General features: G+C 39.8%; 1 protein-coding gene across 1 annotated transcript; it reads left to right on the top strand.

The window, feature by feature from the left end:
- Positions 1-4: 4 nt before the first annotated feature.
- Positions 5-25,505, top strand: derl2 (derlin 2). Its single transcript, XM_061800114.1, has 7 exons — positions 5-326; positions 1,382-1,447; positions 8,534-8,607; positions 9,544-9,637; positions 16,158-16,353; positions 16,435-16,525; positions 24,516-25,505. Exons 1-7 carry the CDS (start codon positions 234-236, stop codon positions 24,622-24,624), a joined length of 723 nt encoding a protein of 240 aa, XP_061656098.1. The 5' UTR covers positions 5-233; the 3' UTR covers positions 24,625-25,505.
- Positions 25,506-25,717: the final 212 nt, after the last annotated feature.

Raw genomic sequence — 25,717 nt, 5'->3', positions numbered from 1 at the left:
AAGAAGAAGAAGAAGAAAAAGAAGAAGAAGAAGAAGAAGGAAGTAGGAAGAAGAAGAAGAAGAAGAAGGAAGTAGGAAGAAGAAGAAGAAGAAGAAATTATTTTTTTTTAAAACAAAAAAAAACAACAACAACAAGAAAAACAAGACTCGTTGAAGCCCCAAATGTTCGGAGGCACTTATGCACTGTAAGATTGCATGACAGGAAAGTGCCGGATGCGCAGAATCTGTTCAAAATGGCTTACCAGACATTTCAACAGGAGTACTTACAGATTCCGTTTGTAACGAGGGCATATACTACTGCATGTGTCCTTACAACTGCAGCTGTGGTAAGATGACGAGTTGTACTCACTGTGTTGTCAGAGGAACCATTACCTTCTCTTAGTTCGCCACGACAGCTATAATGTATAATATCGCTTTTTAATTTAATATCGTCATTCACATAGTAGACTACTGGAACGTGTGTATGCGAAACGTATTTGCACGCTTCTCATAATGCGTAACATGGATTCAAATTTAATTGAACGTCGTCTTTTTCATTGCCACAGATTTCAATGTGTGTTTTCTTCCTATACTGAGTGAGCGGTAATAGATATACATTTGGGGCAAATGAATGACACATTGTCCAAGTGGGATTTAGTAGAAAGTGTATTACATAGTACTAAGTAATACTTTGTAAAATATTCTGTAAGTACTTTGGCTGTGAACGAGGCCAAACACTTTTTTATATGTAACTTTTATTTGTCAATTTGGCACACACATACCTCTGATAACAGATAGCATTTTATTTGGTGTGTAAGTACAGTCAACTCAAATTTCTATTTGTAATTATGCGTTCACAACAGCTGCAACTTTAACAAAGCGACGTACACAAACAACAAACAATACAGGAATTTAACAATATACTACAATCACAAATAACCAAAGAAAATCTCCAATTAAAATACACAACAGCTCCCTTCATACTGGCCGTTTCCATACAGGAAGTGCAGAGTTGATTCCCTCTTGTTGCACATGTTGTTTGAAGCTTTTAGTAGATGAAAGAGTAGCAAAATTGATGTCTCCATTGACCTGTACGAAGGCCCTGGGATCATAGATGTCACAATCACAGCCCGCATGACGTCACTCACGTTTGCTACAAGCCGAGTTTGAAAGTAAACAAGCGACTGTAGTTTTCGAACAGGCGATCGTTCATCCGTTGGTGAGTGACACACTTACACATGACAGTGATATTTCACTTACAGCATGCTTTTGAAAAAGTGTACAAGTGTGGTTGGTAATCATGAAGATGAGTCAAAGGATTTGAGCTGTCGAGTAAATGAATTAATGTGTCTCACAGCTGAAGTACAAGTCTGAAGTTCATGTTTGTGTTTTTCCCCTCCAGCAACTGGAGATCATCACACCTTTTCAACTATACTTCAATCCAGATTTGATTTTAAGAAATTACCAGGTCAGTCAGCAACACGATTGTCATTGTCACAGTTATCCCTGGTTTATTTCAGGGAAACGTATAACGATAAACCAGCTGCAAAGGTTAGTTACTGTCTTTCTGCAAAGATGGCATATTTTTACTTAACTGAAGGTGTTCGGTTACTTCCGTTGTATTTTAAAAATTGAAGATATACAGTGGGTACGGAAAGTTTTCAGATCCCCCTTAAATTTTTCACGCTTTGTTATATTGCAGCCATTTCTTAAAATCATTTAAGTTCATGTTTTCCTCATTAATGTACACACAGCACCCCATATTGACAGAGAAAAAAAGGAATTGTTGAAATTTTTGCTGATTTATTAGAAAAGAAAAACTGAAATATCACACAGCCATAAGTATTCAGACCCTTTGCTGTGACACTCATATTTAAATCGGGTGCTGTCCATTTCTTGTGATCATCCTTGAGATGGTTCTCCACCTTCATTGGAGTCCAGCTGTGTTTGATTATACTGATTGGACTTGATTAGGAAAGCCACACCCCTGTCTATATAAAACCTTAAAGCTCACAGTGCATGTCCAGAGCAAATGAGAATCATAAGATCAAAGGAACTGCCTGAAGAGCTCAGAGACAGAATTGTGGCAAGGCACAGATCTGTCCAAGGTTACAAAAACAATTCGGCTGCACTTAAGGTTCCTAACAGCACAGTGGCCTCCATACTCCTTAAATGGAAGACGTTTGGGACAATGAGACCCCTTCCCCTTCCTAGAGCTGGTTGTCTGGCCAAACTGAGCAATTAGGGGAGAAGAGCCTTGGTGAGAGAGGTAATGAAGAACTCAAAAATCACTGTGGCTGAGCTCCAGAGATGCAGTCGGGAGATGGGCGAAAGTTCTAGAAAGTCAACCATCACTGCAGCCCTCCACCAGTTGGGGCTTTATGGCAGAGTAGCTCGACGGAAGCCTCTTCTCAGTGAAAGACACATGAAAGCCCGCATGGAGTTTGCTGAAAAACACCTGAAGGACTCCAAGATGGTGATAAATAAGATTCTCTGGTCTGATGAGACCAAAATAGAAATTGTTGGCCTTAATTCTAAGTGGCATATATGGAGAAAACCAGGCACTGCTCATCACCCGTCCAATACAGTCCCAACAGTGAAGCATGGTGGTGGCAGCATCATGCTCTGGGGGTGTTTTTCAGCTGCAGGGACAGGACGACTGGTTGCAATCGAAGGAAAGATGAATGCGGCCATGAACAGGGATATCCTATACGAAAACCTTCTCCAGAGTGCTCAGGACCTCAGACTGGGCTGAAGGTTCACCTTCCAACAAGACAATGACACTAAGCACACAGCTAAAATAACGAAGGAGTGGCTTCAGAACAACTGTGTGACTGTTCTTGAATGGCCCATCCAGAGCCCTGACTTAAACCCAATTGAGCATCTATGGAGAGACCTGAAAATGGCTGTCCACCAACGTTCACCATCCAACCTGACAGAACTGGAGAGGATCTGCAAGGGAAGAGGATCCACAAATCCACGTGTGGAAAAACTTGTTACATCATTCCCAAAAAGACTCATGGCTGTATCTGCTCAAAAGGGGGCTTCTACTAAATACTGAGCAAAGGGTCTGAATACTGTGTGATATTTCAGTTTGTCTTTTTGAATAAATCTGCAAAAACTTCAACAATTGTTTTTTTTCTTTCAATATGTGGTGCTGTGTGTACATTAATGTAGAAAAAAAATTAACTTCAATGATTTTAGCAAATGGCTGCAATATAAAAAAGAGTGAAAAATTTAAGGGGGTCTGAATACTTTATGTACCCACTGTATATTGATATAATGTAATATTTGTCAGCAAGTCTTTGCAAATAACTAGGAGTGGTGTTTCAATTGTGTATTTAAATTCATACAAAAAGGTGCAATGTTTGTAATTTAGCTTCTAGTGCCGACCTGGGCAAAGTACAGCCCGCAGGCCACATCCCGTCCGTCCAAAGTCCTCGACCAGCCCTCGTCAAGTCTTGATGAAGTCAAAATCACAAGTAAAATATGCTGCACTTTTATTTTGAAAGCGGTGCTTTTATTTTCATGTGTATGTGGTCATGAAAGTGAGCAAGAGCAGCAATTTGTCTTCAGTTTGCAAGCAGAGGTGTCAAAAGTACTGCGATTCAGTATTTACAGTGCCCTGAAAATGTAGTGGCCCCCTTCTCAAATTCTTATATTTTTGCATAGTTTCCCCACTTTAATGCTTAAAGTGGGGAAACCGATCACATGATGGAGAAATGTGTCTATTTAAATGACCTGTTCATTTCCTGTATATGCTTGTGTACTTAATTGCTCCAAAAATTGTATTTACAATATATAATGTATCTTTGTTCCTCTATTGGTCTTCTATGAGATGGCAGGAAGTACATACAGTAATTAATGTATCCACTTTCTGTGACATTTTTGTTTGTTGGTGTGCTGTGAGATTTTTCCATTGCAAAATATGTTCCTTGGCTCCATAAAGGTTGGAAATCACTGCTTTAGTCAAATCGTGTATTCTAATCAGTCAGGTCAAACCAACATTACAACATGACAGAAATAAGGGGTGCTAACTTACTCGAATACAATTTTTATTTTTAATTCAATTACTTCACCCACACAGAAACTTTAGAGCATGAGTCGACAGAACAACGGCATGTTTACGTACAACCGTTTGTGGCTAAAAATAAACTAGCTTTTGGATTCAAATATACTCTAGCTACTCTAGCCACATCTGGAGCGTACATCCTCTATTGCTCCTCTTATGTTTAAGCAACATTTTTGCTCATCAGATCAGCCAGTGTGGTATTTGTCTTTTGTATTTTCGCGTTGAGGTGCTGCGGGTTGTGATCCCAAGTGGAACTGCGAAGCACACGTAACATCGGCGACAAGAGCTGATCCGCTAGTACATTTTGTATTCATTAGGAAATGCGGCTCCAATTATCTAATTAGTTTACTGACTAACTAATGTTAAATGTGTTAAGCGACAGCGCTGTTAAGGATTATGTCACAACACAGAATGAACTAACTTCAAATTCAGAAATGGCCAATAAAAACAGAAAAATATTGTACTTAATATTTTCCTGGAGGATGCATTTGGGATTAGCCTTTAAAGTTGGTAATAGTGAAAAATTAAGCGAAACCGACAATGATTTTAGTCAATTCTTTCCCAAAATGAGAGTGCTTAAAGAGGAGGATGCTCTTCATGTGGCACAGCTTGAAGCAGGCATCAGGTGCAGGTGGAGATGGGCCTGGCTCAAGTTGGAGGCCAGAACATAAAAGCAAAGAAATGAGGCAAATTTAATTTTAATCTTAAATGTGTACATCAACATGTACTTGAGCGGTGTAAATAAGTTTTTCTGCGTGAAGACTTTTTTTGTTTGTTTGGCTTTTTTTTTTTTGCCTTATTATACTCTGTAGAGTCTTCTAGATTGCTTAATTTATGTTAAAATTAAAAAACAAATTCTCTTGTGGGGGGTTGGCGATCCCCCAAGACCCCTCCTAAAATATATATGTATATATTTTGTCACCTTTTTCATGCCTTAGGTGTTTGCATGTCTGTGATCAGCTTGATCGGTAATTAGCATTAGCATAATTAGCATTTTATGCTGATCGGCTTGAATGTAATAATTCTCCTATCGATCAATGACGTCATTGATCGGCTTTGCAAAAGACATTAACTACGTGTCGGCATTGTGTACGGTATATTTGAATCCAAAAGCTAGTTTATTTTAGCCTTGTCATGTCTTCTGACAGTACTGTAAATATCTGACCGCCAATAAAGTTATTTAAAAAAAAATGTCAGCGGTGTGGGACAGACAACACGCCTGAGACAGACAACACATAGCACCTTGATCAGACTACAAGACTTAATTTGGTATTTCCTGAACTGGTTGCCAGCCAATCGCAGGGCACATACAAACAAACAACCATTCGGGCTCACATTCACACCTACGGGCAATTTAGAGCTGTCAATTAACATGCCACGCATATTTTTGGGATGTGAAAACCCACGCAGGCTAAAGGGTAATTTGATGCCACTTACTGTGGTTATGTATGTCCTTAATAGAAACAGCGAATACGTGAACTTTGTCTTCATTTTTTTAGTTTCACTCTGTCAATCTGCCTGTGTACATTTACAAGGCATGGGGATTCTTGCACTTTCATTCTTAAAAATTCCCACTTTCGTTTGTAAGGTGTGATGAGTCAGTTGAGCCTTTCAAAATTTCCAGATGGATGTGAAAATGTATGTAAATTTAAAGTGATTTATAATCATAATGATTTTAAAAGGTACATATACCGTTTATAGAGCTACTGTGATCTGTAAATGGCGTGTTTAAATGAAAACACTGATCCATAATGTTGAAATTGCACACATTTTTGTTATGAAATTTGAGATTGCTCATGATTTGAAACAAAATTTGCAAGATAATAATCAATGAATGTATTTTCCGAAATGTAACTGTAATTACGTGGACCCAAAAAAATGGTAAAAAATAAAATTGTCGTTATTTATTGTATATACAGTAACGCCAGGAATATACTGGTCCGGCCCACTTGAGATCAAAGTGGGGTGAATGGCCCGTGAACTAAGATGAGTTTGACACCCCTGCTCTAAAGTTTTGGTGTGTGTGAAATAATTGAATTACAATAAAGTAATTTAATTACAAAGTTAACACCCATTATTTCTGTCATGTTGTAATCTTAGTTTGACCTGACTGATTAGAATACATGACTTGACTCAAGAATACTTTTTAAGATCCTCAGTATGCAGTGCACAAGTATATACAGTAAATGAACAAGTCATTTAAATAGACACATTGCTCCAATCGTTTTTTTAAACTAGGTGAGCAGCCCCAACAATCCTCATCGTTTAAACTTGTTGCCATGCTTCTTACACATATTGTTTACGTTATCACGAAGGGAGGGCGAGGAGTGGGTAGGAAAAGACGGAAAAGCATAATGCTAATTGCTAAGCTGTCGTGTCATGAGGTCGCAAAACATTGAAATAAGTGATTGGGTGATACAGGACACTTGTCACATACAGTGGGGCAAAATAAGTATTTAATCAGCCACCAATTGTGCAAGTTCTCCCACTTAAAAAGATGAGAGGCCTGTAATTTTCATCATAGGTATACCTCACCTATGAGAAAAATCCAGAAAATCTCATTGTCTGATTTTTAAAGAATTTATTAGCAAATTATGGTGGAAAATAAGTATTTGGTCACCTACAAATAAGCAAGATTTCTGGCTCTCACAGCTACATCCAGTGCTTGTTTTCTCTTTCATTATGATCTCAGTTAGTGTTTGATTGTGGCGTTCTAACAGCCCAAGGACTCCCAAGAACTGTCGGCAGCTGTTGACTTGCATGTTAAAATTATCAGCCATGTCTCTCACTTCTTCATTATTGAGCTCCCAACCATTGTCACTGAACAGTTTTGGAGGTGGGCTGTTCACACTTATCCAGTCATGAATAACATGTTTGACTATCTCAGAAGACTTCATGCTAGTCAGAACACTGCACTAAAATGAGTGAACCGGTCAATAATGTGTTGGTACCACACTCCTGGCTCAAGCGCATGCAGATCCACAGCAACTGTTTCATTATACGTCGATGCTAATGATAAGCCAACAGTGGGCTTGGGTATAACCCCCACAGTATTTCTGACACACTTCACCTCGACTATGAACCTTTTGTAGCAGGTTGGCACATTCAGCGTCCTAGTTGCTGGAACTGCTTTAACAGTCTTTGCAGCTTGTCAGCAGAGGAATGTCCAAACTGTTTATGATGTTTCTCTAAAACCTTTTATCTTCTGGTCTGTATTAATTTTATCTGTAATGGTCAGTACTTCTTCCTTGGTAGCTAGTATCTGATCCGTATCAGCATGACATTTGTCCTCACAGTCAATAATGTCCTGCTCTGTCACGCTCCATGTGCAGTATGGTTCCTGCTTTTTAGTGAGGTCTTACTTAAAAGTAGGGCAATGTGAACAGGTACAACTTTAGTCTCTGTTACACTTTGTGTGCCAAATTTTGGCAGGTATCTTCACACTTTTCATTGAATAGATCACCAGCCCATCCTCAAACTTAAAGGGCCTGCGACTTTGTGTTTCAGTCTCTCTCATAGTTTTTTTTTTTTTCCGTTGCTGCTCCGCAGCATACGTTTCCTGGCTGATACCATCTGTCATAGCACACGTATTTCAGCCAAATATTCTCCTTTGCGTTGACTTCATATTAGCAAAAGTTAAATCACTGCATGCTGTTAAAGCCAGCTGTCTGTCGGTCACATCCAAACACGCAGTGTCCAGTAGTTTAAAAGCTAAAACTGCATCGGGTAACTCCATGTTGTATTTGATCATCTGAGAATAACACTGTTCAAACGCAATAATATAGTCCGCCATGGACACATTCATGTCTTTCATAATCTGGTCGAAGTTACAGTGAGCCTCGTATATCCTATCATTTTCTTCATTTAGGAACAAACCAACAAGTGTAGCAAATAGTGTTCATTCCTCTGTCTTTATTTAAGTCGTCCACCGGAATTTTCATCACCGTTTCTTGCGCTCTACATGACTACTCCACAGGAACCGCAAGGGCTTGCTTTTTTTCTCTCTCCAAGTCTCGTGCAAATTCCAACCTTTTTTTTCAGCTTTCGTAGGGTTTTCCTTCTTCAGAAGTTGCCTCACAGACAATGTTAGCTTTAATAACTCCATGTTAAGTTTAACTTCAAGCAGGCTTTTATTTGACCCCTGGCTTGTTCACAAACACTTTAAGTAACTTCCCCGCCACACAGAACCCAACATAAGCATTCAAAGAGAGTAGCACTGCCCCCTAGCGGTGTGGCATGTAATGATTATTAGTTCAGTCAAACAATAAAAACTGCTCTAGAGTAAATTAATTTATTATTAGTAGTGGCACCTATTGTTTTTCGACACCCACACTTCTCATGCTGCCCAACTCCACTCTTTTTTGTTAACTTGCATTACGCAGGCCTTGTCAAATGTCATTTTTTTGTATATGCCATGGGCCGCTGATAAATATGCAATGTGTTGTTTGTGGTGTTTAATCTCTCTCTCTCTTCTTTTTATAGGTATGGCGACTAATAACAAACTTCCTATTTTTTGGTCCAGTTGGCTTCAATTTTCTGTTCAATATGATATTTTTGTATCCTTCCCAGTTTTCAATATCACTGCAATGTCTAACCCATAATACAATTGATTCCATCTTTGAGTATTATTATGATTTAGTGAATGATTGACCCCTTTGGTGTCAAATCAGGAAATTTAATGGTGCTTTCCTTTCACACGTTCACAATCTGCGTATCCTGTTTGGGGTTATGGGATCCTATCCCAGGTGGCAGACTACACCCTGGAGTGATGGTCAGTTAATCAAAGGGCGATTCAGATTTAGCCGTTGAGTGGGAATTGTTCCCTTACAGCTGTGTAAAAGTCATCGTAGTGACTACCAACAACTAAGGATGCGGTTGTGAATGTGTAAAGAACACCTAAAGGGAAGAGAACTATGCTTAGAAGCGGACATTTGAGACTAGCTTGCCTGACATTGATTCTGTGGCCTGCAGTGTAGCGTTTACCATACCTATTTTAAAAAGTGAAATGGTAAATTAAAAAACATTTGTAGAATCGTAGACAAATGATATTCAACGCTAAAAGAATATCACGGATAAAAAGTTGTATCAGTGCAAAACAGTTTAATACGTCGCAAAAATAATATAGGGTGGAAAGTGTAAATAAAGGAGAAAGTGAACGGAGGAGTTGTAAATATTATGCCGATTCAACAGGTGCACACATCATTATTTTTCGCCAATGAATGTCACGGCCAAAACACTGAAAACATTTTAGAATTATGCAAAATAGACACTAAATAATAAAAAAAAGTAAAAAAGTACAAATAAAGAAGAAAGTTAGCAGGGCTATTGACAGGCTAACGACTCACAGGCGCCTCCTTTCCAGATGTACTGCAGCTCCGCTGTATGACATCTAACAATAATCGCACCAATAATCACCACACCCACGTGTTTTTCTAAGCATAACTTGAAATCTCTAAGAAATTGTATCCACTTCCTCAACAATTTGTTTTCAGATACAGATACTGTCGTATGCTAGAGGAGGGCTCTTTCAGGGGTCGAACAGGTGACTTTGTCTTCATGTTCCTCTTTGGTGGATTTCTGATGACTGTATCCTTTTACATTGAAGTTTGGGCAGAGAACCTTTTTCCAGGGGGAAATTCATTTTATTTTACAAATGACACTGTTTATTTTTGTTATATTTGTTGGTTAAAAATTCATTCATTCATTCATTCATTTTCCGTACCGCTTAATCCTCACTAGGGTCGCAGGCGTGCTGGAGCCTATCCCAGCTATCTTCTAGCGAGAGGCTGGGTACACCCTGAACTGGTCGCCAGCGAATTGCAGGGCACATACAGTGGTTACGGAAAGTATTCAGACAAAATTTTTCACTCTTTGTTATATTGGAGCCATTTGCTAAAATCATTTAAGTTCATTTTTTTTCCTGAAAAGTTTTGCAAAAAAAAAAAAATTTTTTGCAAAAAAGAATTATTTTTTTTTTCCATATTTTTTTCCACACAGCACCCCATATTGACAGGAAAAAAAACGCAATTGTTGAAATTTTTGCAGATTTATTAAAAATGAAATATCACACAGCCATAAGTATTCAGACCATTTGCTGTGACACTCATATTTAACTCGGGTGCTGTCCATTTCTTCTGATCATCCTTGAGATGGTTCTACACCTTCACTGGAGTCCAGCTGTGTTTAATTATACTGATTGGACTCGGATTAGGAAAGCCACACACCTGTCTGGGGGGCAAAAAAAAGTATTTAGTCAGCCACCAATTGTGCAAGTTCTCCCACTTAAAAAGATGAGAGAGGCATGTAATTTTCATCAGAAGTATTCCTCACCTATGAGAGACAAAATGAGGGGAAAAAAATCCATAAAATCATATTGTCACATTTTTTTAAATAATTTATTAGCAAATTATGGTGGAAAATAAGTATTTGGTCAATAACAAAAGTTCATCTCAATACTTTGCTCTATACCCTTTGTTGGCAATGACAGAGGTCAAAGGTTTTCTGTAAGTCTTCACAAGGTTTTCGCACACTGTTGCTGGTATTTTGACCCATTCCTCCATGCAGATCTCCTCTCGAGCAGTGATGTTTTGGGTCTGTCGCTGGGCAACACAGACTTTCAACTCCCTCCAAAGATTTTCTCTGGAGTTGAGATCTGGAGAATGGTTAGGCCACTCCAGAACCTTGAAATGCTTTTACGAAGCCACTCCTTTGTTGCCTGGGCGATGTGTTTGGGATCATTGTCATGTCAAAAGACCCAGCCACGTTTCATCTTTAATGCCCTTGCGGATGCAAGGAGGTTTTCACTCAAAATCTATATAGCCCCATTAATTCTTTCCTTTACACGGATCTGTCGTCCTGGTCCCTTTGCAGAAAAACAGCCCCAAAGCATGATGTTTCCACCACCATGCTTCACAGTAGGTATGGTGTTATTTTTATGCAACTCAGCATTCTTTCTTTATGGCAAAGTGGCCCTATGGAAGTCTGTCCTCAGTGCAAGACACATGAAAGCCCGCATGGAGTTTGCTTTAAAAAAAACAAAAAAACACCTGAAGGACTCCCAAGATGGTGAGAAATAAGATTCTCTGGTCTGATGAGACCCAGATAGAACTTGTTGGCCTTAATTCTTAGCAGTATGTATGGAGAAAACCAGGCACTGCTCATCACCTGTCCAATACAGTCCCAACAGTGAAGCATGGTGGTGGCAGCATCATGCTCTGGGTGTGTTTTTCAACTGCAGGGACAGGACGACTGCTTACGATCGAAGGAAAGATGAATGCGGCTAAGTACAGTGATATCCTAGACGAAAACCTCCAGAGTGCTCAGGACCTCAGACTGGGCCGAAGGTTCACCTTCCAACAAGACAATGACACTAAGCACACAGCTAAAATAACGAAGGAGTGGCTACAGAACAACTCTGTGACTGTTCTTGAATTGCCCAGCCAGAGCCCTGACTTAAAACCAATTGAGCATCTCTGGAGAGACCTGAAAATGGCTGTCCACCAACATTCACCATCCAACCTGACAGAACTGGAGAGGATCTGCAAGGAGTAATGGCAGAGGATCCCCAAATCCAGGTGTGAAACGTGTTTCATCATTCCCAAAAAGACTCATGGCTGTATTAGCTCAAAAGGGTGCTTCTACTAAATACTGAGCAAAGGGTCTGAATACTTATGGCTTTGTGATATTTCAGGTTTTTTTTTTTAATAAATCAGAGAAAATTTTAACAATTCAAGTTTTTTTCTGTCAATACGGGGTGCTATGTGTACATTGATGAGAAAAAAATATTAACTTCAATGATTTTAGAAAATTGCTGCAATATAACAAAGAATGAAAATTTTAAGGAGGTCTGAATACTGTTGGCGGGTGGCCTTGAGTTGATCATGACCAATATGAAACAAAAGTTATGTCCTGGTGCTGGAACAAAGTAATCCTGAAATATTACAGACCTATTGCAAGCTATTGTTCCCTGGCGACCGTATATGTTGTAGCCAAGGATTTTAAACACTGTCCCCCTAAGGTACATGTGAGCATTTCTTAATTCCCAACCATGTCAACATCAGCAGTGGGGACTCAAATACTATCAGACTGTATCCTGGCGCCACACTCCAACCACCTATCTATGTTCCACCATCCACCCGCAGGCAACTTCACAAACAGGCCCCTCACTGAGTAAAATTAGTACGGTTAGGACTTAAATTGGAAACAGACTGATCTGGTACTTCAGGACTGCTTCATAGAATAAACTGGGATTTTAAGTTTGCTTTTGTGAAAGAGGAGTGTTCTAATTTTAGTTACAGTCGGGTTCACTGTACAGCATTAATTTTGCCACAATGCCTTTCTTAATAAAATGTGAAAAATTTAAGTGAGTCTGAATACTTTCCGTACCCACTGTATAAACAACCATTTGCACTCACATTCACACCTACGCTAAATGGCATTTAGAGTTTTCACGTAACCTATCAAGCTTGTTTTTGGGATGTGGGAGGAAACCGGAGTTCCCGGAGAAAACCCACGCAGGCACGGGGAGAACATCCAAACTCTAAACAGGCGAGGCCGGATTTGAACCCGGGTCCTCAGAACTGTGAGGCAGATGTGCTAACCAGTTGCTGCCTGGTTAAAAATTGTTGGGCTTTATTTCAAAAGTTGACTTTCAAAACACAATAACCTAAAAATACTGTATTTCTAAAATAAAGAAAATTCTTCTTATGCAACTTTTTGGAATGAAGTGTGAATAACATTCAAGTGTTTTTCGAACATAAACTGGAAGGTTTTGGGTTTTTAGTTTTACCTTGAGATCGGAGTAGATGGCTCGAGTGTCTCTGGTCAGACATCTGTTGTCACTGGTTTGGATTATCATTTCACTTTGTCTGGGCAGCTGAGCATCTTGGCCTTGGCAACTGGATACAAATCCCAATGGAAGTGGTTTCCTTGTATTTATTGATGATGTGACTACTGACAAAAGCAGCAGGAAGAACTGAAGTGATTCAGGCAATATTATCTGCTCCTATTCATGCAAATACTCAGAACCCATTGGGTTCACTGTGCTTCACAGTCTGATGGACAATGACCGTACTACGAAGGCAACCAAAGTTCTTTCAGGCAAAGAAGTGGAATGTTATGCAGTGGCCAAGTCAACTACCTGACAGGAATCCGATTGAGCATGCATTTCACTTGCTGAAGACCGAAGGGAAAATGCCCCAAAAACAACAAGCAAGAACTGAAGACAGTTGCAATCGAGGCCTTGGAGAGCATCACCAAGGATTAAATCCATAATCTGGTGATGTGTATGCGTTTCACATAATAGAGACACTTCAGGGAAAATTAAATGTTTATTACGGTGCACACGTTACTCAGGATGTGGCTCACACTACAGACATTTGGGCACATACTTTCTGCTAATTATAAACCCCACAATGCTTTACGATTCAACATAAATTCCTCTCCAGAAGTATTGGAACGGCAAGGTCAATTCCTTTGTTTTTGTTGTATAGTGAAGTCATTTGGGTTTCAGATCAAAAGATGAATATGAGACAAAAGTTCAGAATTGAACTCACCCACGTTTCAAGTGAGCAAAAGTATCGGAACATGTGACTGGTGGGTGGTTCTCGTTGCTCAGGTGTTGCCTTTTAGATTGATTGCGTAAACATTAGTGCTTGTTTTTGGCTCTGGGTTTCACCTGTGAAAACTGCATTTGCTGTTAAGCAAACAGGAAGACGAGAGAGCTGTCTATGGGAGAAAACCAAAACATTTTGAAGCTGAGAGAAGAGGGAAAATCATTCACAGCTATTGCACAAACATTGGGCATAGCCAATACAACAATTTGGAATGTCCTGAAAAGGAGAGGAAACTACTGGGGTACTAAGCAACAGACATCGAACAGGTCGGCCAAGGGTATCAACAGGAGTTGATGACAGAAACATTGTGAGAGCTGTAAAGAAACACCCAAAGACAACAGTCAGTGACATCACTGCCAACCTCCACAGGGCAGGCGTAAAGGGATCACAATCCACTGTTCGAAGAAGGCTTTGAGGGAAGAAATATACAGGCCATACCACAAGATGCAAACCAATCATCACCCCAATAAAAGATTGTAGGGCCAGATTGGATTTTGCAAAGAAGTACAGAGATGAGCTACAAAGTTTTGGAACAAAGCTTTATGGACTGATGAGACCAAGATTAACCTCTACCAAAGTGATGGAAAGGCCAACGTATGGAGAAGAAAAGGACACACAACCTTCATCTGTGAAGCATGGTGGAGGTAATGTCATGGCTTGGGCTTGCATGGCTGCTTCTGGAATGGGCTCACTAGTCTTTATTGATGATGTAACTCATGATTGTAGCAGCAAAATAAATTCTGGTCTACAAAACCATTTTGTCTGGCAATTTACAGAAAAATGCATCCAAACTAATCGGTAGAAGCTTCATCATGCAACAAGGCAATGACCCAAAACACACTGCCAACACAACAAAGGACTTCATCAGGTGGAAAAAGTGGAAGGTCTTAGACTGGCTAAGTCAATCACCAGACCTTAACCCACCACAGCATGCACTTTACCTCCTGAAGGGAGAAACTCCCAGAAACAAACAAGAACTGGAAGAGGCTGCAGTAAAGCCCTGGAAAAACATTTCAAATGAAGAATGCAACAGTCTGGTGAAGTCAATGGGTTGCAGGCTTGATGCAGTCACTGTAAGTAAGGGTTATGCCACCAAATATTAAATGTTTTTCACTTTAAGTTAATTTAATAATGTCTGTTCCAATACCTTTGCTCACTTGAAAAATGGGTGGCTTCAAACAAAAAGTGCTCTATCCTGAGTTGGTGAACACATCTAGATGTAAATACCATAAAATAAAAGCTGCAATTCTGAACTGTTGTCTCATTCATCTTTTGATCTGAAACCCAAATGTCTTCAGTGTACAACAAAAACAAAGGAATTGACCTTGCCGTTCCAATACTTTTGGTGGGGACTGTATTATGGTAGCCCGAATAACACAAAATACCTAACACTTGGGAATTTAAAGAACTCCAAGTTGTCTGTAAATTTTGGCATCGATGGAAGTGCATTTTCGAGTCGTAGGCTTATTCTGCTCGCGAACTGAACACTAGTGGCAGAAATGGTCCTTGTAATAAAAACTAACTCAGATTTTAGCAAGAAAACCCACTGATGCAAGGAGGCGCATAGGTTTTTATTGTGATCCATCCATCGATCGATCCATTTTCTTTACCGCTTCTCCTCACTTGGGTCACGGGCTGCTGGAGTCTTTTTATTTCATCAATTACTGTAAAGAAGCTTGGGGGGGGGGGGGGAAATTATCATTCAGCAATTATTTTTAATGGTGCCTTGGTTGGCGGCACGGAGGCCGACTGGTTAGAGCGTCAGCCTCACAGTTCTGAGGACCCGGGTTCAATCCCCGGTCCCGCCTGTGTGGAGTTTGCATGTTCTCCCCGTGCCTGCGTGGGTTTTCTCCGGGCACTCCGGTTTCCTCCCACATCCCAAAAACATGCATTAATTGGAGACTCTCAATTGCCCGTAGGCATGACTGTGAGTGCGAATGGTCGTTTTTTTTCTATGTGCCCTGCGATTGGCTGGCAACCAGTTCGGGGTGTACCCCGCCTCCTGCCCGATGACAGCTGGGATAGGCTCCAGCACGCCCGCGACCCTCGTGAGGAGAAGCGGCTCAGAAAATGGATGGATGGATTTGGTGCCTTGGTTTTATCTGGGTATGATCTCCCATGCTGACAGCTGTGCCTAGTCATGCGCCTAGCCATATTTTCAAAGTTATTGATTTAAAAATTTGGCGCATTCAAAGTAAAGTCTAACTGACAGAGCAAATGGTGGTGGCCCAAGTATTCATATATCTTTTACAAATTGTTCAATTTATTTTGTCTCGAATTGTACAGGTATTTTCCTCATAAATTCTCAAGTTGTAAATGCAGTAGTTGGATTACTTGAATGATTTGTTTTGTATATAAAACTAAAATGCTTGTTTTAGTTTATAGTAGACACATCGCCCTCAGAGAATAACAATGAATAATAAATATGTAACCATTTCTAGCAGGGGAAAACTCTTCAATTTACTTTTCTGGGTTCCTTAACATGATTTCAGGTATTTGGAACTTTTGTGAGTTTGGTGTTCCTGGGCCAAGCTTTCACAATCATGTTGGTGTATGTATGGAGTCGAAGAAATCCAAATGTCCGTATGAATTTCTTTGGCCTTTTGAATTTCCAGGCACCCTTCCTGCCTTGGGTGCTCATGGGATTTTCACTTCTGCTGGGCAATTCCATCATTATAGATCTTTTAGGTATTTATAACAGTCAAGTGCAATTACCTTGTGGTTAATGATCTCTCTTAATATTGTTGCAATGTGTTTTGCCTTTGTAAGGTATCGCTGTTGGTCATGTATACTTCTTCTTGGAAGACGTCTTCCCTAACCAGCCGGGTGGTGGAAGATGGCTGAAGACTCCATCAATCATGTGAGTTGCTAAGACTTATACCCATTTACACACCAGAAATGCAGTTTTCCCTGCATTCGGGCTAAAAGAAACTAGTCTTCTTCCTGGCTACTTTCAAGATGCCCTTGAGCAAGGCACCAAACCCTCCCTCCAACCTCAGCTCAATCGGCGGAGCACTGTTTGCTGACATCTCTCCTTGCATGCCTGCGTGTGACCTGGTTCTCTGTGTGGTGTGCAACAAAAAAAATACAGCGAACCCTTGTCTTGTTCACGAATTACGAATTCAAATATTTGCATTTTTATTTCTGTGAAACCCAACCTCAACTATTAGTTGAAAAAAAGCACCGATCATTAAAATTGTATTTTTTTAAGGGTTACGAAGGCGATATACACGCCTTTTAGAAATAAAATCATCTAAGCCACTTATTTTCAAGATTAATGTTGCAAGATGAGTTTGAAAACTATTCATATAGGCAAATATATATGGGTCATCCCACAATTTTGTGACATGTAAGAAAAATTTAAGAACTTGAATCATTTTGTTGAAAATATGTTAGTAAAATTTCTTCGAAGTATACCAGTTACATTTAGGGGTTCATGGGATAAAACATACATAGTTTACTTAATATGACCATTATTTGACCAGTGGTCGCTTGTAACACGGACTCTAGATGTGGACATGGACAACTGTTTATTGTATGAAAACCTTGGGAATTTTTCACACAAATATTAGGGTTAGAGTAGGTTCACAAACCAATTTATGTCCCATTTGTCAATGCTGTGTTAGTCTATCAAAGATAGTTAAAAACGTTTGACACGAGGCCAATCGGAATCGAATCCGGGTTTAATAATAGCGATTAAAGTATGCGCGTAATCATGACCGCATCCTCAAAACTGCTGTGACGTGTCAAAATTAGCAGCGAGTCAGCAGTGCAGTCAGGAGACACAGAAAACAGCCTTTGCCCGAGCGATAGAAAACAGTTGAAATTCATGAATTCTTCAATTCGATTCCGGTTCCAAAACGAATCTCGGTTCCGATTCTTTTAGGGGGCTGGGTCAAGAAGGTTTGCATGGTTTAAATAAAGGGTGTCTAAATTATGAAAATCCATTTTCTTAGCAGCCTGCAGCATAAATAAATGAAGATTTAACTTCTTTATAAGTTCTTTATAAGTATATAGTATAAGTCAATATCTAACCTATGCAATGTGTGGACCACTAACCCAATTCACTTAATATTCCTTAATTATTCTTTCAGCTAAAAGTTAAATATAGCATTGTTATAATAGTTACTTGCAACTGTTTTATCACATCAAATGGTTTATATGTGCAAGTTTTAACTTCACTTCCTGTTTTAAGCATGGAGCCTTTTATTTTGAAGGGTACGCACCAGAACTCAGCATTTTGGGACGAAAAATAACTTCACACGACACTGGTAAAAACAAATTTAAAATGAACGCAAAAAAAAAAAAAATAATGGATGGAACCAAATGCTCTGTAAAATGTTGATTCCTTTACCTACACACCAATGAGACACAAGGTTAATGTTTGTGATACTGTGAGACGCAATTCACTTGACTGACGTTCCACGCGATGTAAACTGAGGCTCGGAGCGGGAGGGAGCGCGTCAGACTTCTACACATCGTGAAAGCCTCCTTTGGACAATATCATCTTAATCCAAGTGTTGCCCTGAGGTGACTGGTCATTTAGTTTAACATAGTTAACACTTTTGTTCGCCGCTGCCATTGGTCACAAGCATGTCTTCGTGCGTGTTCTTCTTCGTTGGTTTTCGCTGCTTCTTCGTTGGTTTTCGCCACTTTCTTCTTCATGGTCGGTGGACTGTAGGCATCGAAACTGGGAACCGAATTTGAAAGATTTTAACGATTCCGGGAGAACCGGCATGTTAGTCCCACTTCCATTCAGTTCTCGATGCCCAACCCTAACAGTCACAATACAGTACTACTATGAGAACACCCGATTTCATATGATCTTGGAAAGAGCCGTAACAGTTTAGGGGCGACAAATAGGCGGCCTGCGTGTTGGAGGCGGCCCAAGGGTCTATTGAGTACCCTTGTCTTAGCGCCTAGCATTCCACCGGGAGAGAAGGGAGGGTGGTTAGAAAAATAAATAAAAATCACTGTGTGCAGGCAGCAGCTCCTCCAGCTTTGTGGTCTGATGTTTCACACTGAGGCAGATATGATGACATTTCAACTCAACTTTATTTCTAGAGCACTTTAATAACAGCCTCAGCTGTAACAAAGTGTTGTTCATTAAACATAATCATTAAAATAATAATAATAATGTAGCAGACACGCCATGAAAAGATGACACCAAGCACCCCAGTCTCCGGCGAGACTCGCTCTTCTCGCCGAGATAGACAACCACGGAGTGGCGAGACTCAACTTCACATACGGACGCTAAATGAATCACCAGCCATGATCATCAAAAGCAAGACACAGGCATTTGCTTTGAGTGAATTACCAGCACCCGCAGCATCAAAGCGGAGACCAAAGATAGCTAGTTCGCACTAGAACTTCCACCACCAGCAAGCCCGGAGGATTTCACCAACAAAGGCGTCTCCACTTGGCCAGTCGAGCCGGACAATGGACAGTGTGCTCGCAACACCCACAGGCGACAGTTGTTACCGGACTTGACTGGGGTCTAATATTTCAAGAAATTTACATGGACGCCACTAGTGACTGTATTGCTGCAAACTTGAATGTCTGTTGTCAAATCTGTTGTCAACTGAACCAGATGAAATGTTTCACTCCACACCACACAAATGCCACATTGAAAATAGCAGTGTTCTCAACAATCACATAACATTTGAAACATTTGTTACAGGGATTAAAGAGGATGGGCGTGGGACAATGCAAAGCGGGAAAATGGTCTCGTTATCTTAAATCCAATAATTAATATTTTATTTCACTGGTTTTAAACCACAAAATAATCTCAAAATGGAAAATTAACAATAAGAGGCGGTCCAGCTCCCCTTTTGGTCCCGAAGGTGGTGGGAAAGGAAGGAAGGAGGGGGTAAAGCTCCCCCTTTTTGTCTCGTTCCGGCCATAAAAAGCCCTCCGAGCTACCCTTTTTGGGGGGCCGAGCTCACCCCGGGGGGGGGACGGAAGCGGGCACAGCACGCCCTCACAACCACATGTGAAGCGCCGGGCCCGCTTAGGCTTTAGTTTGACAGAGTAACCTTAGCAGATGTCAGGTAAAACTCTAACCACACTTCTTTAAAGCTGATCTAAGGCACTTGTAATTGACCTAGGTAGAATTAGACGGTCTTGATACGACAGCCAGGACCTGTTGTGTTTAATCCTCTAGCCGAAATAACCTTTCAAAAATAGATGTGTTGATATGTTTTTAGGTCTGCTAACATTGATGCCACTGCAATCGTTACTCTTAAAAGGAAGGGACATTTTTCTATGCTCAGAAAAAGGAAGTTTAATGAACAGAATTTAGCAAGCAAAGCTTCAATGAAGAAAAAGAATGAAATTCACAAAAAGGAACAAATAATAAAAAATAATAAAATTCACCAAAAGGAACTGGGCGTGAAACATCTACTCAACCACAAATGCGATGAAGTGTTCCAAGCTGGCCCTTAGAAATGAAAGCCAAAACAGTCCAAAAACATCAGTTCAAGGAGAACATATTATTTCAAAAGATGGTAAATAATAACAGTCCAAAATGTGAAAATCCAAAATTAAAAGAAAATTCAATTCAAATGAAAAAAAAAGGAATATTTGATTGATCAGATCGAACATTGCTCAAACCTTAAGCTTTTGAGTTGAGAATAGGCATGGACAGAGAAGAGAGCGATCTGGAGCTCAGGCTCCAGAGTTAATGCTAAACTTCTCGATTTTATTCTAACCCATTCTCGGTAGGCTATTCAATTTGTCTCTAAAGCTGCTTCTCTAATCATCCTGGGTCTCACACAAACATAGATAAGAGATTAAGCAGGAAAACCTCAATAGCTAACCTTTGGGAGAGCAAGAGCCCCGATATTGTTAATTTAAAAGTTCACATGGGAATGTTCTCACCTGATCAACCGTGTAACAATAAATTATTCAAAGCATTTCTTACTTCATCATCAAACATACTTAAAATAACATTTCATCAGATATCTAACATTTCATTGTAACTCCCAATTTTACAATAAAAGGTCCTAAAGACTTCATCAACTATCTCACATATCAATGTATGGGCACAATTGATTGTGGGTTTCTATCACTTAGTTACCAAAATCCCCAAATATATTAAATAAGCTGTTCCAGTTGATATATGTTTGCAACTAAGCATTGAGCAAGCAAACAGTCGTAAGACTGCATGGTGACACTTACGTAGCCTCTACTTGGCTCCATCTTATGGCTGTCCTGTAAATGTGACTGATTTACAGTGGGTACGGAAAGTATTCAAACCCCCTTACATTTTTCACTCTTTGTTATATTGCAGCCGTTCGCTAAAATCCTTTAAGTTCATTTCTATTCCTCATTAATGTACGCACAGCGCCCCGTACTGACAGAACATAAACTGAATTGTTGAAATTTCTTCAGATTTATTAAAAAAGAAAAACTGAAATATCACACAGCCATAAGTAATCAGACCCTTTGCTGTGACACTCATATTTAACTCTGGTGCTTCCCATTTCTTCTGATCATCCTTGAGATGGTTCTACACCTTCATTGGATTCCAGCTGTGTTTGATTATACAAAACTGGACTTGATTAGGAAAGCCACACAGCTGTCGATATACGACCTTACAGCTCACAGTGCATGTCAGAGCAAATGAGAATCATGAGGTCAAAAGAACTGCCTGAAGCGCTTAAGTAGTGCAAGACACATGAAAGCCCTCATGGAGTTTGCTAAGGAAAAAAAAAAACACCTGAAGGACTCCCAACATGGTGAGAAATAAGATTATCTGATCTGATGAGCCCAAGATAGAACTTTTTTTCCTTAATTCTAAGCGGTATATGTGGAGAAAACCAGGCACTGCTCATCACCTGTCTAATACAGTCCTAACAATGAAGGATGGTGGTGGCAGCATCATGCTGGGGGCTGTTTTTCAGCTGCAGGCACAGGACGACTGGTTGCAATTGAAGGAAAGATGAATGCGGCCAAGTACAGGGATATCCTGGACAAAAACCTCCAGAGAGGCCTAAACCCAATTGCGCTTTGGAGAGACCTGAAAATGGCTGTCCACCAACGTTCACCATCCAATCTGACAGAACATGAGAGGATCTGCAAGGGGGAATGGCAGAAGATCCCCAAATCCAGGTGTGAAAAACTTGTTGCATTATTCCCCAAAAGACTCATGGCTGTATTAGCAAAGGCTCTGAATACGTATGCCTGTGTGATAGTCCAGTTTTTCTTTTTTTTTTTTAAATCTGCAAAAATGTCATCAATTCTGTTTTTTTCTGTCAATATGGGGTCCTGTGTGTACATTAATGACAAAAAAATAAAGGATTTTAGCAAATGGCTGCAATATAACAAAGAGTGAACAATTTAAGGCGGTCTGAATACTTACCGTAACCGCTGTAACTTCACTTGGTGATACTTTGCCTAGCAATGAATCTGAGTAACAATATAATCATAATTTGTACTATCAATTAGACATCCTATTTACTGCATTGCACATCTTTCAGGTTGACTTGTGTCATCAATTCAATATTGATTAATACTTCGTGCTACCACTTGACACAATTCAACGTCAATACAGTAGAACCTTGGGTTACGAACGACCCAGTTTACAAACAATTCGGGTTACCTCCCAAGTTTTCGTTGAAAAAGTACCTCTAGTTGCGTATTATTTTCGGTTTGCGAACAGTCTTGGTATAGACGAAGCGACCAGCAGCCACTGCGTTATGAATGAACATGGAAGTAGTTGCGATATTGTGGTGCGGAACGTTTTCTAAAAAAAAAAAAAAAAAAAAAGTAAACAAAGGACTAAACAGTCAGAACGGCTCCCGAGAAAAGCAAAACTGCTTAAGATAGTGTTAGGTAGCGCTTGTCATAGATGAGCAGAAAGAAACTTCTTTTCGCGTTGTGCAGCCTTCTTTGACTATGCGTCACGCAATGCAACTAAAAAGGTAGGCTACTGTATCTTTGTTGTTGTAGTTTGCTCTGTATTAAACTGACCAAAAAAGAGAACGTGCTCGCTGGTGATAGTGTGAGCGAGGCAGTCAAAACAATTAGCAATATGATGCGAAGAAATGTGCAGCAAATTGACCAACAGAGCAATTAATCTTTTAGAAGACAATGCGATGTCCCATTTCCTGATTTCCCCCCTGGATCATTTTGTTGTGGCAAAATCAACTATACCGGAATCTAAATTTCCCTGTGCTATTATGGAAGAAGACTTCTTCAGTGGAGGAGCTGTAGTCCTCCTCCCCTCTCCCTAATGAGCAATAAAACGTTAGGTTTATTTAGCATTTTATTTTATTATAATAGATTGTTTTCACTTCTTGATTTATTTATTTTTTTTCTATAAAGAACCTGGATTGTTTCGTTGTACCAAAATCAACTAATGAATTCGATAGAAAGAGAGTGTTTTGGAAATTAAATCGGGAAACAATCTTGTCTTTTGTAGTTTTGATAAACTCTTTGCAAAGAGAGAGAAACCTTCTCTACTGCACCACCAGATTGAGAGTGGTAGCTACAATGTGTTCTGTGGTTCAATTGTAGTCTTTCTGAAAGCTGGGTAATCACTTCGTTTACAAAGTGTGTGCCATTATCGGAGGAAGGTTTTTCAGGAGTTCCGCACCTGGGAATAATTTCAGCCAATAGTGCTTTTGCCACCGTGGATGCAGATGCATGTTTTGCGGGGGAATACTTCAATCCATTTTGAAAACATGTCTACCATAACTAGACAGTATTCTTTTTGCCTTCACAGAGTGTCAATTTTACAACAAAATCCCCCTTTAGACACACGGTCTATCCATAGTGTCAACTATGCATAGCAAAAAAAAAAACAACAACAAAAAAAAAACAAGACGATGAGAGAGATGTAGCTTACCATTGGGCCCCATCCAAACATCATCCCCAAAAGACGCACCACACCGACGCCACATAGCCGACATCCATTATACATGTATAATAGATGCAGTTATTTATTTGTCCACTTGAGGTCACCATCCACACACCACACAAGCACATGCCTTAAAAGGTGGGTGTGCTCTGCTTGAGTGACATGAAAGTCAGCCCGTGTGGACGTGCAACGGACTGGTGATTTGCTGGCTAAACCATTAGGCAATGCGATGGTCTTGTCGTTAGGCAGCGCAAAGCATCATGGTGGTTGCTGCGGCTTCCCAGAAGTCCTGAAAGCTTCTGTGCATTCTGATTGGCTGTAAGCTGCGATGTTGCAACGGCGATTTAAAATCTTGAATCGCGGCAAAACCAATGGCCAACTGGTCGGCCACTCATGAAAAGCCAAGCCACACGCACTACTGCGCAATTGCCCCGTCAATCGGTGTGCAGCAGCCTTCAGGTACATTTGTGTTAGTTTTCAGGGAAAAGGCATACCAATGGGAGAGAAATCCTATATATCCGAAAATGAAATTAGCATCTTCAGAAAACATACTGCATATCATGAAACTTGGTTTGGAACACGTAACGGTGAAGACATTTTGGCATGAAAAGTTTGGAAAAATATTACTTTAGAGGGGTTTTTTTTTCTGAGAAACAATTATGATCTTTTGTTGGATAACAACTGCCAATAATTCAAATACTCATCAGAAAAATGTATTGATTTTCAAAAGAAAATTCAGTGTGCCATGTCTTTACCGTTATCGATCAAATGATATGGAAATTCGTAGAGCCCGTATTTTGTCTTCAAGCTGAAAGTCTCCACTTCACACGTTCAAATCCATTATGACGGTGTTGTCAAAACGCTTTTTTGATGTCATTTTATACCTTTACAAACTTTGATCAATGAAATAACTTTTCAGTCTTGAATAATCATTTATCTGTACATCTTCATCCTCACCCCCTCCAACCCCACATTACCATGTCACCAGAAAGATGCTGTTTGACACTCCTGATGATGATGCCAATTACAATCCATTGCCCGAGGATCGACCAGGAGGGTTTGCTTGGGGTGAGGGGCCACCACACTTTGGAGGTTAATGCTGCTCTTTGAATACTCTGGTGTTGTCAAGTATCTCCCAAAAATGTTCCACCATTGTGATGAGGTGTATTGATGTGATTCTTTTTATTCGTTGGTGGAGAATGCAAAAAATGCAGAACTCCTCTGCAGAGAGCCATTTGTTATTGTTTAGTTTTTCACAAATGGATTCAAATGACCCTAAGAAACGATTTGTTATGTGTGTGTAAACATGTTTTCTAATCTCTTATTTGTGGAAAATTAAACTCATTTCAATTATTTTGATTGCAAGGGTTTAAGGGTGGAGTCAAAAAGCTGCACTGTTTTCTAAGTCTGTTTAACAGTAAATTGACATCTTCTGGTTGACTGGTTTCTTGTTTTGTTTGATTCTATTATTTTACTCACCGTTTTTCATTTGCGCAATACTGTATAATTTGTACAGTCATGTTGACGTATGTGATTGTTTTTCTTTTGAATTAAATATTAATTCCAAGTTGAACAATGCAAAATCTGATTATAACATCAGCTTTAATCTTCATGTAGCAAATAGAATGAAATGTGATAGATTAAATAGTGAGGAAAAAAAAATCTCATTCAAAAAACACTTCCCACCATTGCTCAAACAGCCAACATACACGCAGAAAAAAAATGAATATATAACAGATTAGCACGGGGCAGGGTTATTAATGCAATCAATGGATGAACACCAGAACCTTAATTGATATTTTTTTGCTGAAAATGAAGTTTATAACTGATCTGGCTGCCCAGGCAAACAAGATATCAAAACAACATACGCAAGGGCTGAGAAAGAAAGAAAACATAAAAATAAACTTTTCTGAAATGTGTTTGGTAGATTGTCTCTCTGTTGTAACAATTCCTCTTGCCAATAAATCCCATACTTGGACACCCTGTTTATTTATTATTATTATTATTATTCTAGAACCGGTGTTCGGCTCTAGCGGCCATAACACTGCCATCATCTCAGTCTGAAAGGAATATAAATTGCCTGATGGACGGTTTCCAAATGAGGATCTGTAGGCTGTTTCTAAATATTTATCAACAAAGCCGTCCGCCTGGATAATCCAGAAAACACTGCAATGCAGCCACTTCCAAGGC

This window comes from Phyllopteryx taeniolatus, chromosome 15 (assembly GCF_024500385.1).
Source record: "Phyllopteryx taeniolatus isolate TA_2022b chromosome 15, UOR_Ptae_1.2, whole genome shotgun sequence".
Lineage (NCBI taxonomy): Eukaryota > Metazoa > Chordata > Actinopteri > Syngnathiformes > Syngnathidae > Phyllopteryx > Phyllopteryx taeniolatus.
Note: the sequence above shows the minus strand (reverse complement) of the source record. Positions and strands in the feature narration are given on the sequence as shown.

Excerpts from the sequence above, each read along its gene's own strand:
- derl2 (XM_061800114.1), top strand. The coding sequence starts at position 234 with ATGGCTTACCAGACATTTCAACAGGAGTACTTACAGATTCCGTTTGTA. Across the intron at positions 8,608-9,543 it reads CTGTTCAATATGATATTTTT|ATACAGATACTGTCGTATGC; the intron begins GTATCCTTCCCA and ends ATTTGTTTTCAG. Across the intron at positions 16,526-24,515 it reads CTGAAGACTCCATCAATCAT|AAAGATGCTGTTTGACACTC; the intron begins GTGAGTTGCTAA and ends CCATGTCACCAG.